Genomic DNA, 15967 nt, shown 5'->3' with positions numbered 1-15967 from the left:
AGTTTCGCTAATGTTTTTCTTTCTTATTACTTCTTTTTGTATTTTATTTTTTAATGCATCAACACCAACATTGTGTCTCAGAGCCTTTAAAACTCTAATCCGTTGCTTTTAAAATAGGGATGTGATAATCGTATACGACAACAAACGTTTGATTAATTACGACTCTTGAACGAGGCCTTTTTGTGGGGGGGTCCACCTCTTGGTGCACAGGGCAGTAGGTGGGTTGGTTTGCTGGTGTCTTTATTGTGTGTGTGTGTGTGTGGGAGAGAGGGATCATAACCGTACTGTAGAACGGCACATGTTCACTCCTCTGGTTGCTGTCTCATCTCCTAATCCCAACCTGTGTTGTTATAATCATCACGTGAACTACATTTTTAATCCCTCTGTTTTAGATCTCAGTTGATTCTGGATTATTATTATTATTATAGGTAAAAGGCACCTCTAGTCCACAACCTGTCACCATTATTTAAGTTGTGTCTAATGTATACAGATAGAAGGCTATGTACTGTGTTCATGCTTTTAATAATTTTATGCACAAGGATATTTAATCAGACATGGGCTTGCTTGCAAGTCAAACACTATATAATTTATATCGCTAGGTTGCTCTTTGAATGTATCGCAGGGTACACTGTGCTGTTGTGTATAGGAATGTATGCACACATAGGAAATATGTCTTAAGTGCTACTTTCAGGCTGAAAGAAGGCGGAAAGGGGTGATGGCACAAGAATGGGACTGTCTGTTTGTGAAACTCGTTTGTTCGTGGGAGATTTTCTTAAAGGGTTTTACGGAGCTTTCATGTCTAGTTCTTTCATCTGTATTAAACATGTCTTTATACTCTGAAATCTATTAATATATTTTAGTAAAAATCACAGTGGTTCCACCGAGTAAGAAGTGTACATGTCAATGAACAAATAATAAATGTTTATAAACGTATGTGTGTCTTAGTCTCGGTTATATGGTTATGGATCCCTGTGAGTCAAAAAATAAAATAACTGTGACCTGTTTAGAGCCACGGTCACTGCTAAACTAAGCGACACTGCTGTTGAACAGATTTACTGCAGCAGAATATCATGACATGCGCACTGCCGCTTAAGATCAGCGGTAGGGAGTCTCAGTTCAGCGGTAAGGAGTCTACGGAATGTATTTAAGTGATCTGTTTGTAAATGCGCTGTGGCCACGGTTTAATTTAGGTAAATTAGGTTGGAGATACACTTGGAGGTGTCGCCAAGTATAAGGAATTTAAAAAATAATGTTGTAATCGTTCAAATGGAACTATTGACGATTCCAGGAGACATGGAAGTCTTTGGGTCAGCGCTGCACAAAAATGCGACGGAGTTGACCGTTATGGACGTTTATGATATTGCCGCTGTTGTAGGCAACGAGTTTGAGCGGATAATAGACCAATACGGGTGCGAGGCGTTATCGAGGCTAATGCCCAAAGTGGTGCGTGTTCTGGAGGTTTTGGAAGTGCTTGTCAGTCGCAGCAACATAAACCCGGAGACCGAGGAGTTGCGGTGCGAGCTGGACAGGTTACGCCTGGAGCGGAATGAAAGATTGGAGAAGGAAAAGAAACACCAAAAGGTTCATATCAGTTGTGTCTGTGGCACCGACAACATTGTCGTGTTACCTAATGTCTCTCTTACTGTACCACGTGTCTGCTCCACTGCGCCTTCTTGCGCCTGTTGACATCGCCTGTGTGGGCTTGTATGTTTACACAAGGTTGTTGACAAAAGTTTCATAAACGTCGGATATATCTATTTTTCAGATTATTTAAAATACCTATACATCCGAGACCCCGTTGTGGTGTGTTCCCTGAACTAACCTCAGCGGTTCTCGTCAGTATCATCACCATAAAAACAAGTTAAAGTCGACCTGTTTACACCTAGGTGTGAGTGAAATGTGTGCGTTCAAGCATGTACGCGCGTTCCATACCGTCTTCTGCCCCGCAGGAGCTGGAGCAGGTGGAGGACGTGTGGAGGGGCGAGGCCCAGGACCTGTTGTCCCAGATCGCTCAGCTGCAGGCGGACAACAAGAGCCTTCTGATGAGCCTGTCCCATAAAGACTCTCCTGTTATCAAGGAGGAGCTGCAGAAACCGGAAGGTATACAGTCAAGGGTTTAAGTTCACAAGTAATTTCAATGCGTTCATTTAGCACCAGAAGAGTTCATTTTACTTGGTGAGTGTTTATATAGGTCCATTACAAGTCCACTCTCGTGAGATTGACCGAAATAAACTATCCTGGTGTAAGCACTTTGAAAAGCGCTGTGTTGGGTTTTGAACTGTCAATTTTTTTTGCATCCTTCATGCTAATACTATTGCTCTGCTGCTAATTATTGGTAGGGACATTTCAGTGGTCTCTTTGGAGAGCTGTTAGCAAACCAGTGACATAGTATTTTGAATTTGAAAAGACATTGAATACTTAATATTGAAATTTAAACACCACCGAATTTATTGGTTTTGAATTCACCTCTTTAAAACAGAAATATGAATTTATTTCAAAGTAAAAAAAATTCTGGTATCTGAGGAGAGAAATACCAAGCAATACCTTGTTATCCCAGACCAGAATTTCTCTGACATAAAAGTGAAAGCAGTTATTAGAGCTTGAATACATTTTAAGATGTTTTTACATGTATTCATTCACAGCAGCGGACACTTTATCCAAAGTGACTTTACAAACAGTGATGAGATTTGTGTCACAGCTGCTGGTTGTACAGAATAACCAGCTGGCTCACTGTTTTGAGAGGTTCCTGCCCCCCCACTTGCTTAATGCACTGAAATATCATCTGACCTAAATCACCTGGCGTTATATCAACTAGTGTGAGTCGTCTAGCGTTGCGTGTAGTTATGAGGTTGCATGTTATTAATATTTGCAGAGTGGGACTGGGCGACTTGTCACGATGATGAATATAATTGTAATTCTAAACCCATTCTTTTATTGTTTGTGTGTAAATGTGTTCCTTGTTTGAGGTTTTGTCCCTCACATGGTTAAACCTTATTTAAAAAGATGATGATGTCCTTTACATCGTATCTAAGTTTGTCTGTTTAGAATAGTTTGATCATGAATCATCGTGTTAGGTGAAGCTTGATCATGAATCATTGTGTTAGGTGAAGCTTGTGTGCCTACGTGTTTGCGTGCGTTCGTGTGGGTTCTTCACCCGCTAGCTTTCATGTTGACATCAGAGAGAGGGGGGAGAGGGTGAGAGAGAGACAGAGAGAGAGAGAGAGAGAGAGAGAGAGAGAGAGAGAGTGGGGGAGGAAGCGTGGGAGCAAAACTATTTTGGAACCAGACTGAAATACAGCCCTTGTGTGCCACCTACAGGTTGACAGACAAGTCTATCATGTCCATCCACGTTCACAACTCTGCAACGAATTGTACATGGTGTACAAGACATGGACGTGTAGATGTGCCTCTAACTATAATCCAGACCTGCCGGGGTGAATAAATAATCCATATATATTATGTCTGTGTGTTTCTGTGGTGCGTGTGTGTGTTTCTGTGGTGTGTGTGTGTGTGTGTGTGTGGTATGTGTGCGGTACTGACAGGAATGTCAGACAGAGAGCGTCAGGTAATGAGGAAGTTGAGAGAAGTGGTGGACAAGCAGAGGGACGATATCAGAGCCAAGGACCATGAGCTGGCCCTGAAGACAGAGGATGTGGAAGCGGTGAGTCTCCTCCTCTTCCTCCTCTTCCTCCTCTCCTCCTCCTCTTCCTCCTCTCCTCCTCTTCCTCCTCCTCTCCTCATCCTGGGACCCCCTCGATCTGTAATCCAATCCTCTAACCACTAACCTCCACCCATCCCCATCGCGGCCTCCCACAGCTCCAGCTGCAGCAGCACCGGCTGATGAAGATCAACCAGGACCTGCGGCGTCGCATCGGGGCGCTGGAGGTCCAGGGCAAGACTGTGATCCAGCAGAAGGCCGAGCTGGAGGCCCTGATCCAGGCCAGGCAGCAGGAGGTGGGGGTCCTGAGGAGGGAGGTGGAGAGGCTCCGGGAGGAACGCGTTGGGTGGGAGATGGAGCGGGAGAGGGCGGAGAAGGTGGAGGCCTCCATCCCAAAGCCGGATGTGAAGGCGCCCACGGCAAGGTCTGCCACGGTAAGCACAGACACGACGCGACTTGTTAGACGGTTCTGTGTTCTCAAACAGAGCCACGGCCCTGTAGAAACACATTTTGTTCCAGTGTATACAAGCTATATAGAGATCCGACAATAAAATGTAACTTGACTTCTCTAAGATAATGGAATTAGTTCCAATTGAGACGTTTTTAGACTGTTTTAAAACTGGGCTGTAGTCAACCACAAAAGCCAGTAATGATACTGACGGTTTTGTCAAAGTGTTACAACTTATTCTGTCTCAAATCCAGTCCTTGGTTGCGGCAAAAGCAGCTTCCGTCATGCAGAATTCAGTGTGGGTTGAATGTGGAGGCGATCGTGAGTTCCTGGCAGATTACTGGAAGTCAGAAGACTATCCTTCGCTCCTTCCAGACTTGACAGACAGGAACACCGCTGGGGAAGATAATTACCATGACGAGGAGGTTGAAGTGTTGCTATTGGTAACGCCTGCCAGGAGTTTCCCTTTGTAGTGACTCGATGTGATTTAATCAGAACCAATAACATTTTTATTAAAGAGCTCTAACATGCATCATTGCCTCCTCCCCTCTCTTCTCCCCTCCTCCCCTCCCCTCTCTTCCCTTCTCCTCTCCTCTCTTCTCCTCTCCTCTCCCCTCCTCCCCTCTCTTCTCCTCTCCTCTCCTCCCCTCCTATTAACAAATACTCCGGCTTCTGCCGCTCAAGAGCTTCAAGGAGAAGAACATTCTTTTAACAACATCTGCCTTTACAGCACTTTCCCAACCCTTCAAACTGCTTGGCTCGGCTAATGTGTGCGGGTGTTCTGCAACAAAAAAACGTTGACACAGTGACCATGCCAGGGTGGAAAGGGTGCCGTGCTGTGACCTGCTGTGTTTCACCTCCAGGAGGCGCTGTGTGACGAGCCCAGGGAGGAGTGTGAGGGGCAGGACCGGGCGGAGAACGACGCGCCTCGCTTCACCCTGCAGGAGCTGAGAGACGTGCTTCAGGAGAGGAACGAGCTGAAAGCCCAGGTGTTCGTGCTGCAGGAAGAACTGGCCTATTACAAAAGGTTACATCACTCGGAGATGTTACTGTGTGAGAGTTTGGTGTGTTGCATGCATTGATGCGCACACACACGCACACACTCTCACAATTCATTCATTGACACCAGGGTGCTGTCCATTACTGATGATGTGATGTTCTGCTCCCCCAGTGAGGACTTGGAGGAGGAAGTGGAGCCTGTTATATTTTTTCCATCTCCAGAGCCACAAGCTGCTTCAGTCGACCAGCCAGAGTCAGGAATCAAACGACTGTGAGTGGCAGCAGCTCTTCCAACACTCACACACACACACACACACACACATATTCACACACAACATGATACACACACATACGAATTAGGTTGATAACAGTCCCTTTGGATTGGTGTAAAATATTACAACTGTTGATTTGTTGATGGAACCAATGAATCAAATATAAAATCTTCTGACGGTCTGTGTCTTGATGTCAACAGGATCTTCACCGCGATCATGCCGATGGTGGCCGCAGGGCTGATCCAAGACGATCCCACGTTGATGCCCATCAGAAGACTCATGTCTTTTGTTTGACCGTGAAGCGTTTTCTCTTGACTCTACTTGTTTTTGTGTTCCGTGTCTTGACGTGTGCTTGTCACCCCAGACGTGTATTTAAGCTGTCGTGTTGTGCCACGTGCTTTGGATTTAGTCGTCAGCAAAACAACGTGAAGTACTTTCCTCTCATTGTCCTAGTCCGGATGGGTTCGGTGGTGCGTGGTAGAGTGGAAACAACAAGCTCACACTGAGAAATCTGATGACTCAAATCTTGACGCTGGAATCCCTTGTGCACAACATGCTCAAGGCCGCTGTCACCCAGGATCCGATGAGCTTTCCTTCAATCCCAGAGTCCCCCCACAAAGAAAAACGATTGTGACAGAACTGTCCTCCAGTATTTCAATGAACGTTCAACCCCTGATGCCATGCTACGTCCACCACTAGGTGGCAGGGAGGAGAACCGCAGAATGTACCACAACTGGGTGGTTACACTGTGGAATATGTGCTCTGACAGTCCAGACGAGTCGGCAGATGACAAAGGGGGGAGTTAGCCGGGAGTTTATGACCAGTGTGCCAGTGCCTCTTCCGTGTTAACCTGTTACTGGAGTTGTCATTGATGCTGGCTGTGGGTGTTCAGGAGCACTTGGAAGGTGTATCCATGACTTTGAGGGACTGCTCTGTAAAGAGAAGCTTTCAACTCCTATTTTGCCTCGTAATGGTGTTATAGAATGTTAATGACATTGGTTCATCTCCTGTATGTGTGTCCGTTTTCAAAGTTATACCATGCGAAATTATTCGAAATAAAAGTATTCAAGTTACTAGTGACATTTAAATTCGTCTCTTAAACGGATGTCGGTTCAACGGTGTCAGTTGAAATCGTTGAAAACGTCGTGAAAACATCACATGCAACTTCACCTGATTACGCGCATGGCTTCACCTGTCGCTAGGGATACCGAGCTGTCCTGTTGCAGTCTGCACGTAACAGTACATTGGGCTTCTGCTATTGGACGATACATGTGCCCTTAACGCTGTCGACAGCCGATTTCGATGAGGAAGAAGGCGGGTCTTAACATGGGGCACTAACTGCACTTTTTTCATGCGATGTGTAACTTTGGAAGGCAATAGTTGTCACTTTGACCGGTTGTGGATGTTTAAACCAGCGCTTTTATTGTGACTAAACTTTTTTGGGCATTTTGTTTGATTGTAAGAAGAGTTATGGAAGAGCGCGAGGCTTCACCCGCTTTGGCTTTCGATAAGGACGCGTTTCAGCTCACAGTGGAAGATGTTTATGACATTTCGTACGTAATCGGAAGAGATTTGTTGAAAATAAGTAAAAGGGGTGAACAAGTTTCAGATTTGCAATTTAAGATTGTCCGTGTTTTGGAGATGTTCGAGACATTAGTCAATAAGTCCAACCTGTCGCTGGAGGAGTTAAAAATGGAACGAGATAACCTGAAAAGCGAGTTGGATAGAATCGTAAGAGAAAGTTCCGCGGGTCAAGGAACGGTGAGTTTCCCATTCAACTTTATTACGGCCATATAGGCTGGTAGACTGGTTGAACTACAGAATACATTTCCCACGTTGATTTCCCCACGTTGAGCAGGAACTTAAGTCAGACAGTTAAACGTATGCGCGTGCTACCGTATGGACTCAGGTCATGAGTCTCGCTCTTTTTACCCGAACAGCAAACGCTTGGACCGAACCAGCTCGTGGTAGACCTCAAAGACCCCAACAGACCACGCTTCACTATGCAGGAACTGAAGGAGGTTCTTCAGGAACGGAACCAGCTGAAAGCACAGCTCATGGTGGCTCAAGAGGAGCTACAACTATACAAAAGGTGAAATAAATATGCCTGTCTTTATTAAGGGCCTAGATACATTGAGGCAAAATGTCAGATGTCATTGGTGAGGATAAATTCGGCCATGACTTGGAGGATATAGATAGATCAGTGGTACAAGCCCAGTGGTTACAGCACTGGAGTACTTGACTGTAGAACAAGAGGTCACCGGTTCAAATCCCCTCTGTACTGTGCATCACCTGGAATTAAAGCGTCTGTAAAATGAACGCATTTCATTATTCCTCCTCATATTGCAAAAGTATGAATGGACATTCTATTGTGTTCAAAACCTGACCTCTCCTGTGACATCCTCACCCCACTGTCCCTCCCCGGTCCTCATCCCGCCAGTCTCCCCCCCCCCCCCCCCATGTCTCCCCTGCCCCCTGTGCACCTCACGGCTGTGTAACTCCTCTGTGTTGTGTCTGCAGTGGTGTTCTCCCCCAAGCTGAGCCACCCATGGTGGAAGTGAACCTGGACTCACCCCCCTCTGCAGGGCCCCACCCCAACACACCGGAGGAACCCAAACAGGAACCCAAAGTGGAACCAAAAGAAGAAAAGACAACTATTGGAAAGCTGTAAGCTTTTAATTAGATTTTTTACTGTTCCTATCGTGTCTGTAATTTGGCTGATGAGTGGTTTACAAGATTAGGGATCTAACAATTTAACATACTCACTTGATACACAGTGACTTCTTTGTAAACACTCCAAATGAGGCACATTCTAGTTACAACACATACCACATAAACGTCATACATCTCAAGTGTACAAACCCTCAATCTTCTGAGTTGGCGGAGTGTGTGTGCAGGGTTTTCAACCACAGTTCGTTCCCGTCCCAACCCAGTCATGATTACATGATGACCAGCCAGAGGTAGCTTCTCACGGCCTGTCTGGGCGTCAGTAATGGTTTGCTTGTGACCGGTGTTTGTGCTGATGCTGGATGTGTTTAGGAGGGAAAGAGAGAGAACTGATAGAACGGACACTAGCTTCTTCATGGGGTCTGGCTCAGCAGCGTGCTAATGCCCTTCAGTCGGTCATGACTCAAGTCTCGTCCTGCAGAAAAACACACACTCAGCAACACTCCCTTTCTTCAACCTCGGTGAGTGTGTGTTACCGGTTAACTCCTTTCTAAGAAACGAATACTTTACTTTTGTGTTTCTAGGTTTTCATTCAGGCGGAAATGAGGATACGGGCAAGAGTGTTTCATCAGAAGACATGGATTTTAGCCACATCTTCTGCAGAGGACATCAAGTATTTTTTTTACACTGAAGGTGCACATTTAACTGTGTAGTAACTTTTGGGAAGAAGACTATCTTTTGTACATTTTACTTAACTCACTCCCATGTATTATAGCTATAGGTAATGTCAACAACTTATACCCAAGTCAACATACACTTTAGACTGTTGCAAAAAAAGCAATCATGAATGGTTGCATGAAGTATTGCATTGGTTGAAACAAGATTTTCAACTGAAATTTATTCCTCAAATAATTACTTTTTCCTTTTGAAACGGTTAGAACATTGTAAAGTCAAAAAATCTAAAGAACATTAACATATCTGTTGCTTGTAAACAACTTAAGATAAGTGCATCAAACTGGATCAGGTTGATGTACTAATAAGGCATTTATAAATTATCATATAAAACCATCATTAAAAAATCTCATATTTTAGTATTGTTTACAGAAGGGCTGACCTTAATATCTATAAAAACATGGATAACGAATAACTTTAACCTGAGTTTGAATCTATTAGGTTGCTGCTTTCTGTACAGTTCATCCTTGTGAAAAACAATTTCTCTACCGAATGTCGTGGTGTTAAAAAACAATATATATATATATATATATAAAAATACATGGAACATCAGTGTTTGAGCCAAGGGTGGGCAGAGATGGAGGCTTTGCTGCGATCTCCGTAGTCGTAGAGCAGCTCCTCGTCGGCCTGGACGTCCCTGGAGGCCACCAGAATCAGATGAGGCGCACCGTTGATGCCATGTAACTTTGTCTGACAGTTTCCCATCTTACTGTGGTTGATCAGCCTTCCCATTCGACCGCTTTCCTTGGTTGCATCCACGCTAAAAAATGATTTAAATAAAACACATTTTTAATAAATAAATAAAAAGTTTGAATAGAAGTTAAATTACGAAGACAGGGGGTCGTTTGTTGATTTTAAAAGCACGTACCAGTAGTTTTTGCCGTGATACTGGAAGTAGTACATGTAGCAGCCCGTTTCTGGGTCCTGAGCGTAGCGGTCCTCTCTCTTTTTGGCATCGGCCAGCAGCACCAGGTCACCGTGATACTCCACCACATACTCGCCCTTCTTGAAGTCTCTGACCGCAAAGATGCCTCTCCCTTTCCCCTCAATGTCTTTAACCTGTCGGGAGACAAGGGCGGGAAAACCAGTCGAAAACAAGCCTCCATTTCTAAGTCTCTCTCACCATTCATCCTGTCACACATTACAATAAAATAGCAAAAGTTATGAGAACAAGCATCAAGTCTCTTCTTCCGATTTTGGCGTCGCAGCCAGGAGCCGACGGTGCTCTGACGCGATGTGGGTTTCATCCCAAGTTTAGGAATAAAAGGGAAAAGCCAAACAGTCTTACCAGCAGTCCTTCCTCAACTCCATTCCTTATCAGGTCGTCAATGTGTTTACGTTCATCATTCTGTTTGGAAAGCATGAAGTTAGTTGGTTTAAACGTAATTTCATTAAAAAGGTCAATTCCAGTGTGGGCACACGTGACTACTTCTAAGGGAAGACAACTGTACAATGGAAGTTACTGTAACCATGGGAACATGAGTTAACTCATCTGATAAAAGCTTAAAAAGTACAATTCGTTTTTTTGTATACAAACCTTCAATTCAGTTTTACTTTTCCTGGCACTTCTTCTGACTGGATAATAATCAGTGACCTTTTTGTTAACGGAAGCTATGCTTTCAGCTCTGGAGGGGAGAAAACAAGATGACATTCTAGTGTGAATCACAGGTTTACGTTCCCACAGTTCAACTGACCAGGTCAGACGAATTTTGCGGCCATTTATTTCACATACTTTTTCGCTTTGACTTTCTGACTAGTTCCCTTCCCGGTTTTGGACTGGGACACGTGATTGAGTGATTGCGGTTCCTTGCGTGACTTTTCCTGACCCTGCCCGAGGATTGTCTCCCTTAGTCCCGTCACTGGGTTGGGTTTCTCTGCCTTCCCCTTTAGTCTGGACGCTGAGAGGAAAACAACAGTCTTAGTCCAAGCTGAGCAAAGTAAACAAAGGGAGGTTTAGAAGCAGGCCGATGTGGCCGAGTCCAGTAGAAAACTATTTGGTTGTGACATAAGATTCCCTGATCAGTGAACACTGGTGCCATTCACACACAGGACATTGTCTGTGGTCACCTAACTCGGATCTCCTGACAGTCGGAAGAAATTGCAAAGACAAACAAGAGACACTTGGGTCATCGTGATGTCCTGCATTGGGTGGATGGTCAATACCTTACTAGCTGTGTAAAATGCAACAAATGTAAAAAAAACTAACATCGATCACGACTACAGTAATCTCAGATTATCACACTAATGGCCAAAGAAAGACATGAGTACCTTTATCAATTTTTGCAGGAGCCACATCAGGAGGCTGTGCATCCGACACGTTATTTTCCTGGACAAGCGCGCTTGAGTTGTCACCGAGGGGGGATCGAGGTTTGCTTGGGCTCCACAGAGTAGTCAAGGTAGACTGGGTTTTGCCTGCAGTTTCCTGCTGGAACGAACAGAACATTCACGAGATGCGCGTGCATGGACACTGGGCAACGAAGACTGTTTGGTCGAGTGATACATGCGCTAGACGCTGTTAACTTTAGTGCTAATGAAAGTAACGTGTGTCTAATTTGGGACAGCTACTAAAGGATTACCTTGTTCATTTCCGGCGTGTTTTCTTTCGTCCCTTTACCGACTTTTGGTTGAAGCGTGACTTGACCTTGGTCTGTAGACGTCTGCGCCTTCTTTCTCCCTTTGTAAGGAACATTGACGAGTTATTTTATGTACGTTGTACAAATGTAAACATGGAAGAGTTACTAGTTAGCGTAAGCAAACAATAATTACTAGACCCAGTGCTGTAGTTGTCTGTTTTAACAGCTAGTTCTACCCGTTAACGCCAGTAAGTTCGGTATATATCGCTTACCTTTTCCCATTTCAAACAGATGCTCAAGTTTTTCCAAGGAACGAATAGTGACGAGGCAAAAGCTTTTCGTTGTCCACGTGCTGTTCTATTTGTTTCACGAGCCTTGTGAGTAGCACACTCTAGACGTTTATCGCTAGCTAGCTCACCCAAACATAGCTGAGGCATAACAACCATTCAAAAAGCCTCCTTGCCTCTGATTGGATGTCCTTTACTCTCTCATGCCTGTGGTTGGTATGTCATTTAAAGGTTGCTTTCTTTTGTGTCTTTAGGTATGCACGTTTTGTAACCCCGGGGCAGCCGTTTTATTCAGCGTACTGCTTAACAGCGGTCCAAATTAGAGGTGAATCAAGACAAAAATGTAGGCCTACATTTACAGATAGATATTGGATTTTTGTGCTGTTCTACCATATATGATTCATCTTGCCTGAGTGTTACATTTTCTGCTAAACAAACACAAACACACAGTTCACGAGCAGAAACACAAATTTTTTATTCCAGTCATGGCTTCGGGTTTTGTTTCAAACGTTAAAAAAATAAACATATGTGTAAAAGAACAAATACAAAATAAACAATAAAATATAGACCTAGACATTAATATCATTATTGAAAGTTAAATAATGCAACATAAGACTTCTAAAAGTTTGTCAAAAGAGAAAGAAATGTATATTTTTAAATTCGCTATCACACAATGCTTTTTTTTCCAGTGGTGACATATAGGATTAAGAATATCAATATAAATGTGACGGCCATATTTGCCCAGTGCCGCTCTGTAGTAAACAAAAAGTGTCTGAGCGAGAGACAGCGGCTTCACCGGATTTTCTGAAACAATTTTATTTCTCAATTTATTATGTCTGTGGGTATGGCTTACAAGCCAAACCTCCATCAGCACATTCCGGGAACTTCCGTGAACCAAGGTATGGCAGAACTATCGGTCCATATTTTATCTTATCTCTGTTTTGTCAAGTGTAAAATTTGGTGTTTCGACGAATACCTGGGGAGAGCCCGTGACTGTTTTTTGTCCACTGATATAGGGTCAGGGCTGATTCATATCCGCCATTATTACAAATCATAAACCCCCCTTATACATCGACAAAGTTTATAATTCAGTCATTCATTCATCTAGGCCGGAGAGCTACCGGCATGTTTTGTTTGTAAAAGGATGCTGCTACCATGTACCATATCAAATGTAACACTTTCGTCTTCTTGATCCTCGCTGTTCACGATCTTCTTCATGAACGTTTTCAGCCCTCAAGGCTAAATGATTGATCTGCGGGTCCATAGTTATTTGACCCTTTGATGACGCCTAGCGTTTACTAGTACTCATTACATTTCACCGTGGTGCAGTGGTATATTCTCATAGATGTGGTTTTCAAAACATTTTGAGTAAATCAAATGATCGATTTTCCCGTATTATGTTACAACTTGTGATGGCAGACTATCACTATACATGCAACATTTGCAAAGTGTTTTATTACATGTCACACAGGTTGTATAAGTTAAAGTGACAGTTTAAGTACATACCATTACTCATTTTTATTCTACCGTTTGCAGCTTCTCATTCACCAAGCATACCAACAGTGCAGACCTACAGACCATTTGTAAATGACTATGGACCACCTTCTCTCGGCTTTACACTGGTGAGAATTGTAAATCATTTTATAAAGTGCTAAACATAGTAGCTTGACGTCTTTAATGAATACAGGTGCAGTATCACCACTGGCTGTAAATCAACATCGCTGCCGTACTGAGGCGTCTATCTAACGCGTGTGCGTACGTGCATACTATTACGTTTTGATATTGCAGAGCACAAGTGGAAATAACGTCCCGCAGAGTAAATATGCTGAGTTATTAGCCATCATAGAGGAGCTAGGGAAGGAGATACGACCAACTTATGCAGGAAGCAAAAGTGCCATGGAAAGACTAAAGAGAGGTTTGTCTTTTAATATCCCAGCATGTGTTATTGTTCATTTGTGTTCCACATTAAATATGCATTTTCCGCTGACATTAAAGCCCAGTTTCCCAGACATGGATTAAGCCTAGTTCTAAAGTAAGAGAATAATTCAGTGAATATCTCCATTGAAAGTTTTTAGTACAGGATAGGCTTCATATATGTCTGGGAAATGTGATTGGATTTTGGAACTTGTGTGAAGATTTACTGTAGTTATTCAAAAATGGCTTCTGTGTATATGAGCATGTAACGCAATACATGGAATTTATCTTTCTTTTCTTCACAGGGATTATACATGCCCGGGGTTTAGTGCGCGAATGTTTGGTGGAGACGGAAAGAAATGCAAGATCCTAACTCTCAATAAGAGTTTAGTTAGACTATCTCTGGACTGCCAAACAGGACAGACTGAGTTATTACTACACGGTCAACACTATTCTGGACCAATCAGCACAGATTTTTTGAGAGAGAAGGGATTGTGACAGAGTGTAAATCAGTACATGACATAATTCGTCTCTAGTTGTGTGTTCCCATTGTGAATGGAGTAAGAGTTGAGTGCATGTTGCATGTGTCTTTAGGATTTTTTTTAAGAATGTACATGGAAGGCTAGGTTTTAAACTTTTGTCTGATTAAAAATTAAATTAATAGTGCCAAAATACACTTTGTAAACTCATTCTTCAACTATTGGACAGAATTGTGTAAAAACAAAAAAAAAACTTTGCAACTTTTTATGTATTAAACATCGTAATAAAAGATATTTTCATGAAACCCAATGTGTATAATAGCATATGTATGATCGAATGCTCCTCGTATTACTTCAACACATGGAACATTAGCAAATCAACAAGGAAAAAGCCTGACACGTGTAAAAAGAAGGGAATTATTAATCTAATTATTTTTTATCTCATGTCATCCCCAGGTTTCGAGTCTGCCATAAGAGTTTCTTTAAAACGTCTCTTTTTCTCCAGATTGTCGTTTGCCTTCTTCCTTTTCTCGTGTTTCCTCTGGATGGAATCTTTCTGCTTCTTCAGAATTTCACTGTCCTCTCCTTTGAAAGACACCTCCAGCTTCTCTTTCATAATGTCTCGAGCTCTTTTACGGTTGGTTTCCACGGATCTAGTTTGGTGGCACTAGATGAAAGGGGTGCAACAATTAGGCAGAATTCCAGACAACACCGTTACAAACAAATCACTGAGGATATAACTAATGATAACGTTTCAGCACACTGTAAAATAATCTTCACCTTAACAACAATACCAGTAGGAATGTGTCTGAGGACCACGCAGTTACTAGTCTTGTTGGTCGCCTGACCACCCGGACCTGATCCTCGCACAAATTGCTCGTCCAGATCATCCTCATTTAGGATAGGCAGATCAATGACGTCTTTTTTACCGGCAGTCTGTAAGTATGTTAACCCAGCTGGAGGCATCCGGAACAGAGATCCTTGACAGTTTCCCCATGCTGTCCTCGTCATTCTGTATATCACATTGAAAAAGGGTACGGAAGACATTTCATAACACGGGGTCTGTCTGTCAGTTAATTTAGCCTTAAATGATAACACCTCAACAGTGCACGCGGTAGATGATGTGGTGCCTAGATTCCACACAAAATAACTTACTCTAATTCAAAGATGTGTAAGGCATGTTGTTTTTGCTAACAGCTAAGTTTCTATTCGGTTAAAAAACACAAGGCAGTCCGAGTTAGTCCCGGCGTCGGTCGAACTGCTTTGGCTTTAGACGTTTGGCCCTTGCCTGCCCATGTGACCTGTACTCAAACGGATGAATCAAAACGAAGGTCTTTCAAATGGACCAATGAGGTTGCAGAAGTTTTCTTCTTTGTTGAAATCAAATGGCCCTCGGATCAACATTGCTAATAGCTCACTTTCGCCACCAGCTGGACGGGCTGTCAAAGCGTTTAGAGCAATAAACAGCTAGACAATCTGCAGAACAGCATCAATGGCCTACATCATAAATTCACCTGTTGTGGGGGGAAAAATAAAAAATCGATCGTACTTTTCACACACATAGATTTCCACAAGGAAGGCTAGAACGACTTTAAGTAGGCTGTAACTTTTGACCTACATTTCTAGTCTAACGCTTTAGGCATAGAAATAATGCCTTTGATATATTATAGGCCTACGTTGGGTTTCATCGCAGTCCAGAAATGGACTCCTTTCACTTTCACAGCAGACAAAAATTGAATCAGCAAACTTCACACTTGTCTTCATTTTCTCATTCAACGATTTCTCATAGATCAATTTCATTGTATGTCATTGTACCCATTTGGGGGGATTGTGGTGTGCTTGATTTGCATGTTAATATGAAACAGCCTATTCGGCTAGTCTTCATTAAACATGTAAACCGATCTCACACGTTTTGGTGCTGTTCTGTAATATATATGA

General features: G+C 43.1%; 5 protein-coding genes across 9 annotated transcripts; 3 read left to right on the top strand and 2 right to left on the bottom strand.

The window, feature by feature from the left end:
- The first annotated feature begins 1074 nt into the window (after positions 1-1074).
- On the top strand, positions 1075-6472 carry LOC124464814 (RILP-like protein 1). 2 transcript variants are annotated; one of them, XM_047016682.1, is made up of 8 exons: positions 1076-1581; positions 1950-2100; positions 3543-3661; positions 3817-4092; positions 4361-4549; positions 4970-5133; positions 5278-5376; positions 5578-6471. In XM_047016682.1, the coding sequence occupies exons 1-8, from the start codon at positions 1267-1269 to the stop codon at positions 5669-5671; spliced, it is 1407 nt and encodes a 468-aa protein (XP_046872638.1). In that variant the 5' UTR covers positions 1076-1266; the 3' UTR covers positions 5672-6471. The 2 variants fall into 2 exon arrangements, with proteins under 2 accessions (XP_046872639.1, XP_046872638.1); XM_047016683.1 differs by lacking the exon at positions 4361-4549 and having other exon boundaries at positions 1075-1581; positions 5578-6472.
- A 190-nt stretch (positions 6473-6662) lies between these two features.
- Positions 6663-8717, top strand: rilpl2 (Rab interacting lysosomal protein-like 2). The gene is made up of 4 exons (XM_047016701.1): positions 6663-7138; positions 7318-7469; positions 7898-8044; positions 8629-8717. Exons 1-4 carry the CDS (start codon positions 6848-6850, stop codon positions 8648-8650), a joined length of 612 nt encoding a protein of 203 aa, XP_046872657.1. The 5' UTR covers positions 6663-6847; the 3' UTR covers positions 8651-8717.
- On the top strand, positions 8647-14331 carry LOC124464838 (cyclin-dependent kinase 2-associated protein 1-like). Of its 2 annotated transcripts, none has more exons than XM_047016712.1 (4): positions 8647-8737; positions 13173-13258; positions 13425-13551; positions 13856-14331. In XM_047016712.1, exons 1-4 carry the CDS (start codon positions 8647-8649, stop codon positions 13921-13923), a joined length of 372 nt encoding a protein of 123 aa, XP_046872668.1. In that variant the 3' UTR covers positions 13924-14331. The 2 variants fall into 2 exon arrangements, with proteins under 2 accessions (XP_046872668.1, XP_046872669.1); XM_047016713.1 differs by lacking the exon at positions 8647-8737 and adding an exon at positions 12364-12535 and having other exon boundaries at positions 13856-14322.
- Positions 9323-11713, bottom strand: kmt5ab (lysine methyltransferase 5Ab). Of its 2 annotated transcripts, none has more exons than XM_047016693.1 (8): positions 11622-11713; positions 11353-11450; positions 11045-11201; positions 10509-10674; positions 10314-10401; positions 10065-10124; positions 9645-9835; positions 9323-9536 (listed from the first exon to the last, which is right to left on the bottom strand). In XM_047016693.1, the coding sequence occupies exons 1-8, from the start codon at positions 11629-11631 to the stop codon at positions 9326-9328; spliced, it is 981 nt and encodes a 326-aa protein (XP_046872649.1). In that variant the 5' UTR covers positions 11632-11713; the 3' UTR covers positions 9323-9325. The 2 variants fall into 2 exon arrangements, with proteins under 2 accessions (XP_046872649.1, XP_046872650.1); XM_047016694.1 differs by having other exon boundaries at positions 11045-11198.
- On the bottom strand, positions 14301-15309 carry mtrfr (mitochondrial translation release factor in rescue). 2 transcript variants are annotated; one of them, XM_047016708.1, is made up of 3 exons: positions 15185-15309; positions 14810-15041; positions 14301-14696 (listed from the first exon to the last, which is right to left on the bottom strand). In XM_047016708.1, the coding sequence occupies exons 2-3, from the start codon at positions 15038-15040 to the stop codon at positions 14466-14468; spliced, it is 462 nt and encodes a 153-aa protein (XP_046872664.1). In that variant the 5' UTR covers position 15041; positions 15185-15309; the 3' UTR covers positions 14301-14465. The 2 variants fall into 2 exon arrangements, with proteins under 2 accessions (XP_046872664.1, XP_046872663.1); XM_047016707.1 differs by having other exon boundaries at positions 14810-15309.
- Positions 15310-15967: the final 658 nt, after the last annotated feature.

Source organism: Hypomesus transpacificus, unplaced genomic scaffold, assembly GCF_021917145.1.
Source record: "Hypomesus transpacificus isolate Combined female unplaced genomic scaffold, fHypTra1 scaffold_42, whole genome shotgun sequence".
NCBI lineage: Eukaryota > Metazoa > Chordata > Actinopteri > Osmeriformes > Osmeridae > Hypomesus > Hypomesus transpacificus.
This window is presented reverse-complemented; position numbering and strand designations above follow the sequence as displayed.

What these genes read in the sequence shown, in the direction of transcription:
- rilpl2 (XM_047016701.1), top strand. Translation starts at nt 6,848, where the DNA reads ATGGAAGAGCGCGAGGCTTCACCCGCTTTGGCTTTCGATAAGGACGCG. An exon ending in GAGCTACAACTATACAAAAG is followed by an intron (nt 7,470 to 7,897) that starts GTGAAATAAATA and finishes TTGTGTCTGCAG; the next exon opens with TGGTGTTCTCCCCCAAGCTG. An exon ending in AAGACAACTATTGGAAAGCT is followed by an intron (nt 8,045 to 8,628) that starts GTAAGCTTTTAA and finishes TTGTGTTTCTAG; the next exon opens with GTTTTCATTCAGGCGGAAAT.
- kmt5ab (XM_047016693.1), bottom strand. An exon ending in ACACGCCGGAAATGAACAAG is followed by an intron (nt 11,202 to 11,352) that starts GTAATCCTTTAG and finishes TGTTCGTTCCAG; the next exon opens with CAGGAAACTGCAGGCAAAAC. An exon ending in AAAGTAAAACTGAATTGAAG is followed by an intron (nt 10,125 to 10,313) that starts GTTTGTATACAA and finishes CTTTCCAAACAG; the next exon opens with AATGATGAACGTAAACACAT.
- mtrfr (XM_047016707.1), bottom strand. Translation starts at nt 15,076, where the DNA reads ATGTCTTCCGTACCCTTTTTCAATGTGATATACAGAATGACGAGGACA. An exon ending in CTACTGGTATTGTTGTTAAG is followed by an intron (nt 14,697 to 14,809) that starts GTGAAGATTATT and finishes CCTTTCATCTAG; the next exon opens with TGCCACCAAACTAGATCCGT.
- LOC124464814 (XM_047016682.1), top strand. Translation starts at nt 1,267, where the DNA reads ATGGAACTATTGACGATTCCAGGAGACATGGAAGTCTTTGGGTCAGCG. An exon ending in AGACAGAGGATGTGGAAGCG is followed by an intron (nt 3,662 to 3,816) that starts GTGAGTCTCCTC and finishes GGCCTCCCACAG; the next exon opens with CTCCAGCTGCAGCAGCACCG. An exon ending in GAGTCAGGAATCAAACGACT is followed by an intron (nt 5,377 to 5,577) that starts GTGAGTGGCAGC and finishes TGATGTCAACAG; the next exon opens with GATCTTCACCGCGATCATGC.
- LOC124464838 (XM_047016712.1), top strand. Translation starts at nt 8,647, where the DNA reads ATGAGGATACGGGCAAGAGTGTTTCATCAGAAGACATGGATTTTAGCC. An exon ending in GTATTTTTTTTACACTGAAG is followed by an intron (nt 8,738 to 13,172) that starts GTGCACATTTAA and finishes TACCGTTTGCAG; the next exon opens with CTTCTCATTCACCAAGCATA. An exon ending in CTTCTCTCGGCTTTACACTG is followed by an intron (nt 13,259 to 13,424) that starts GTGAGAATTGTA and finishes TTGATATTGCAG; the next exon opens with AGCACAAGTGGAAATAACGT.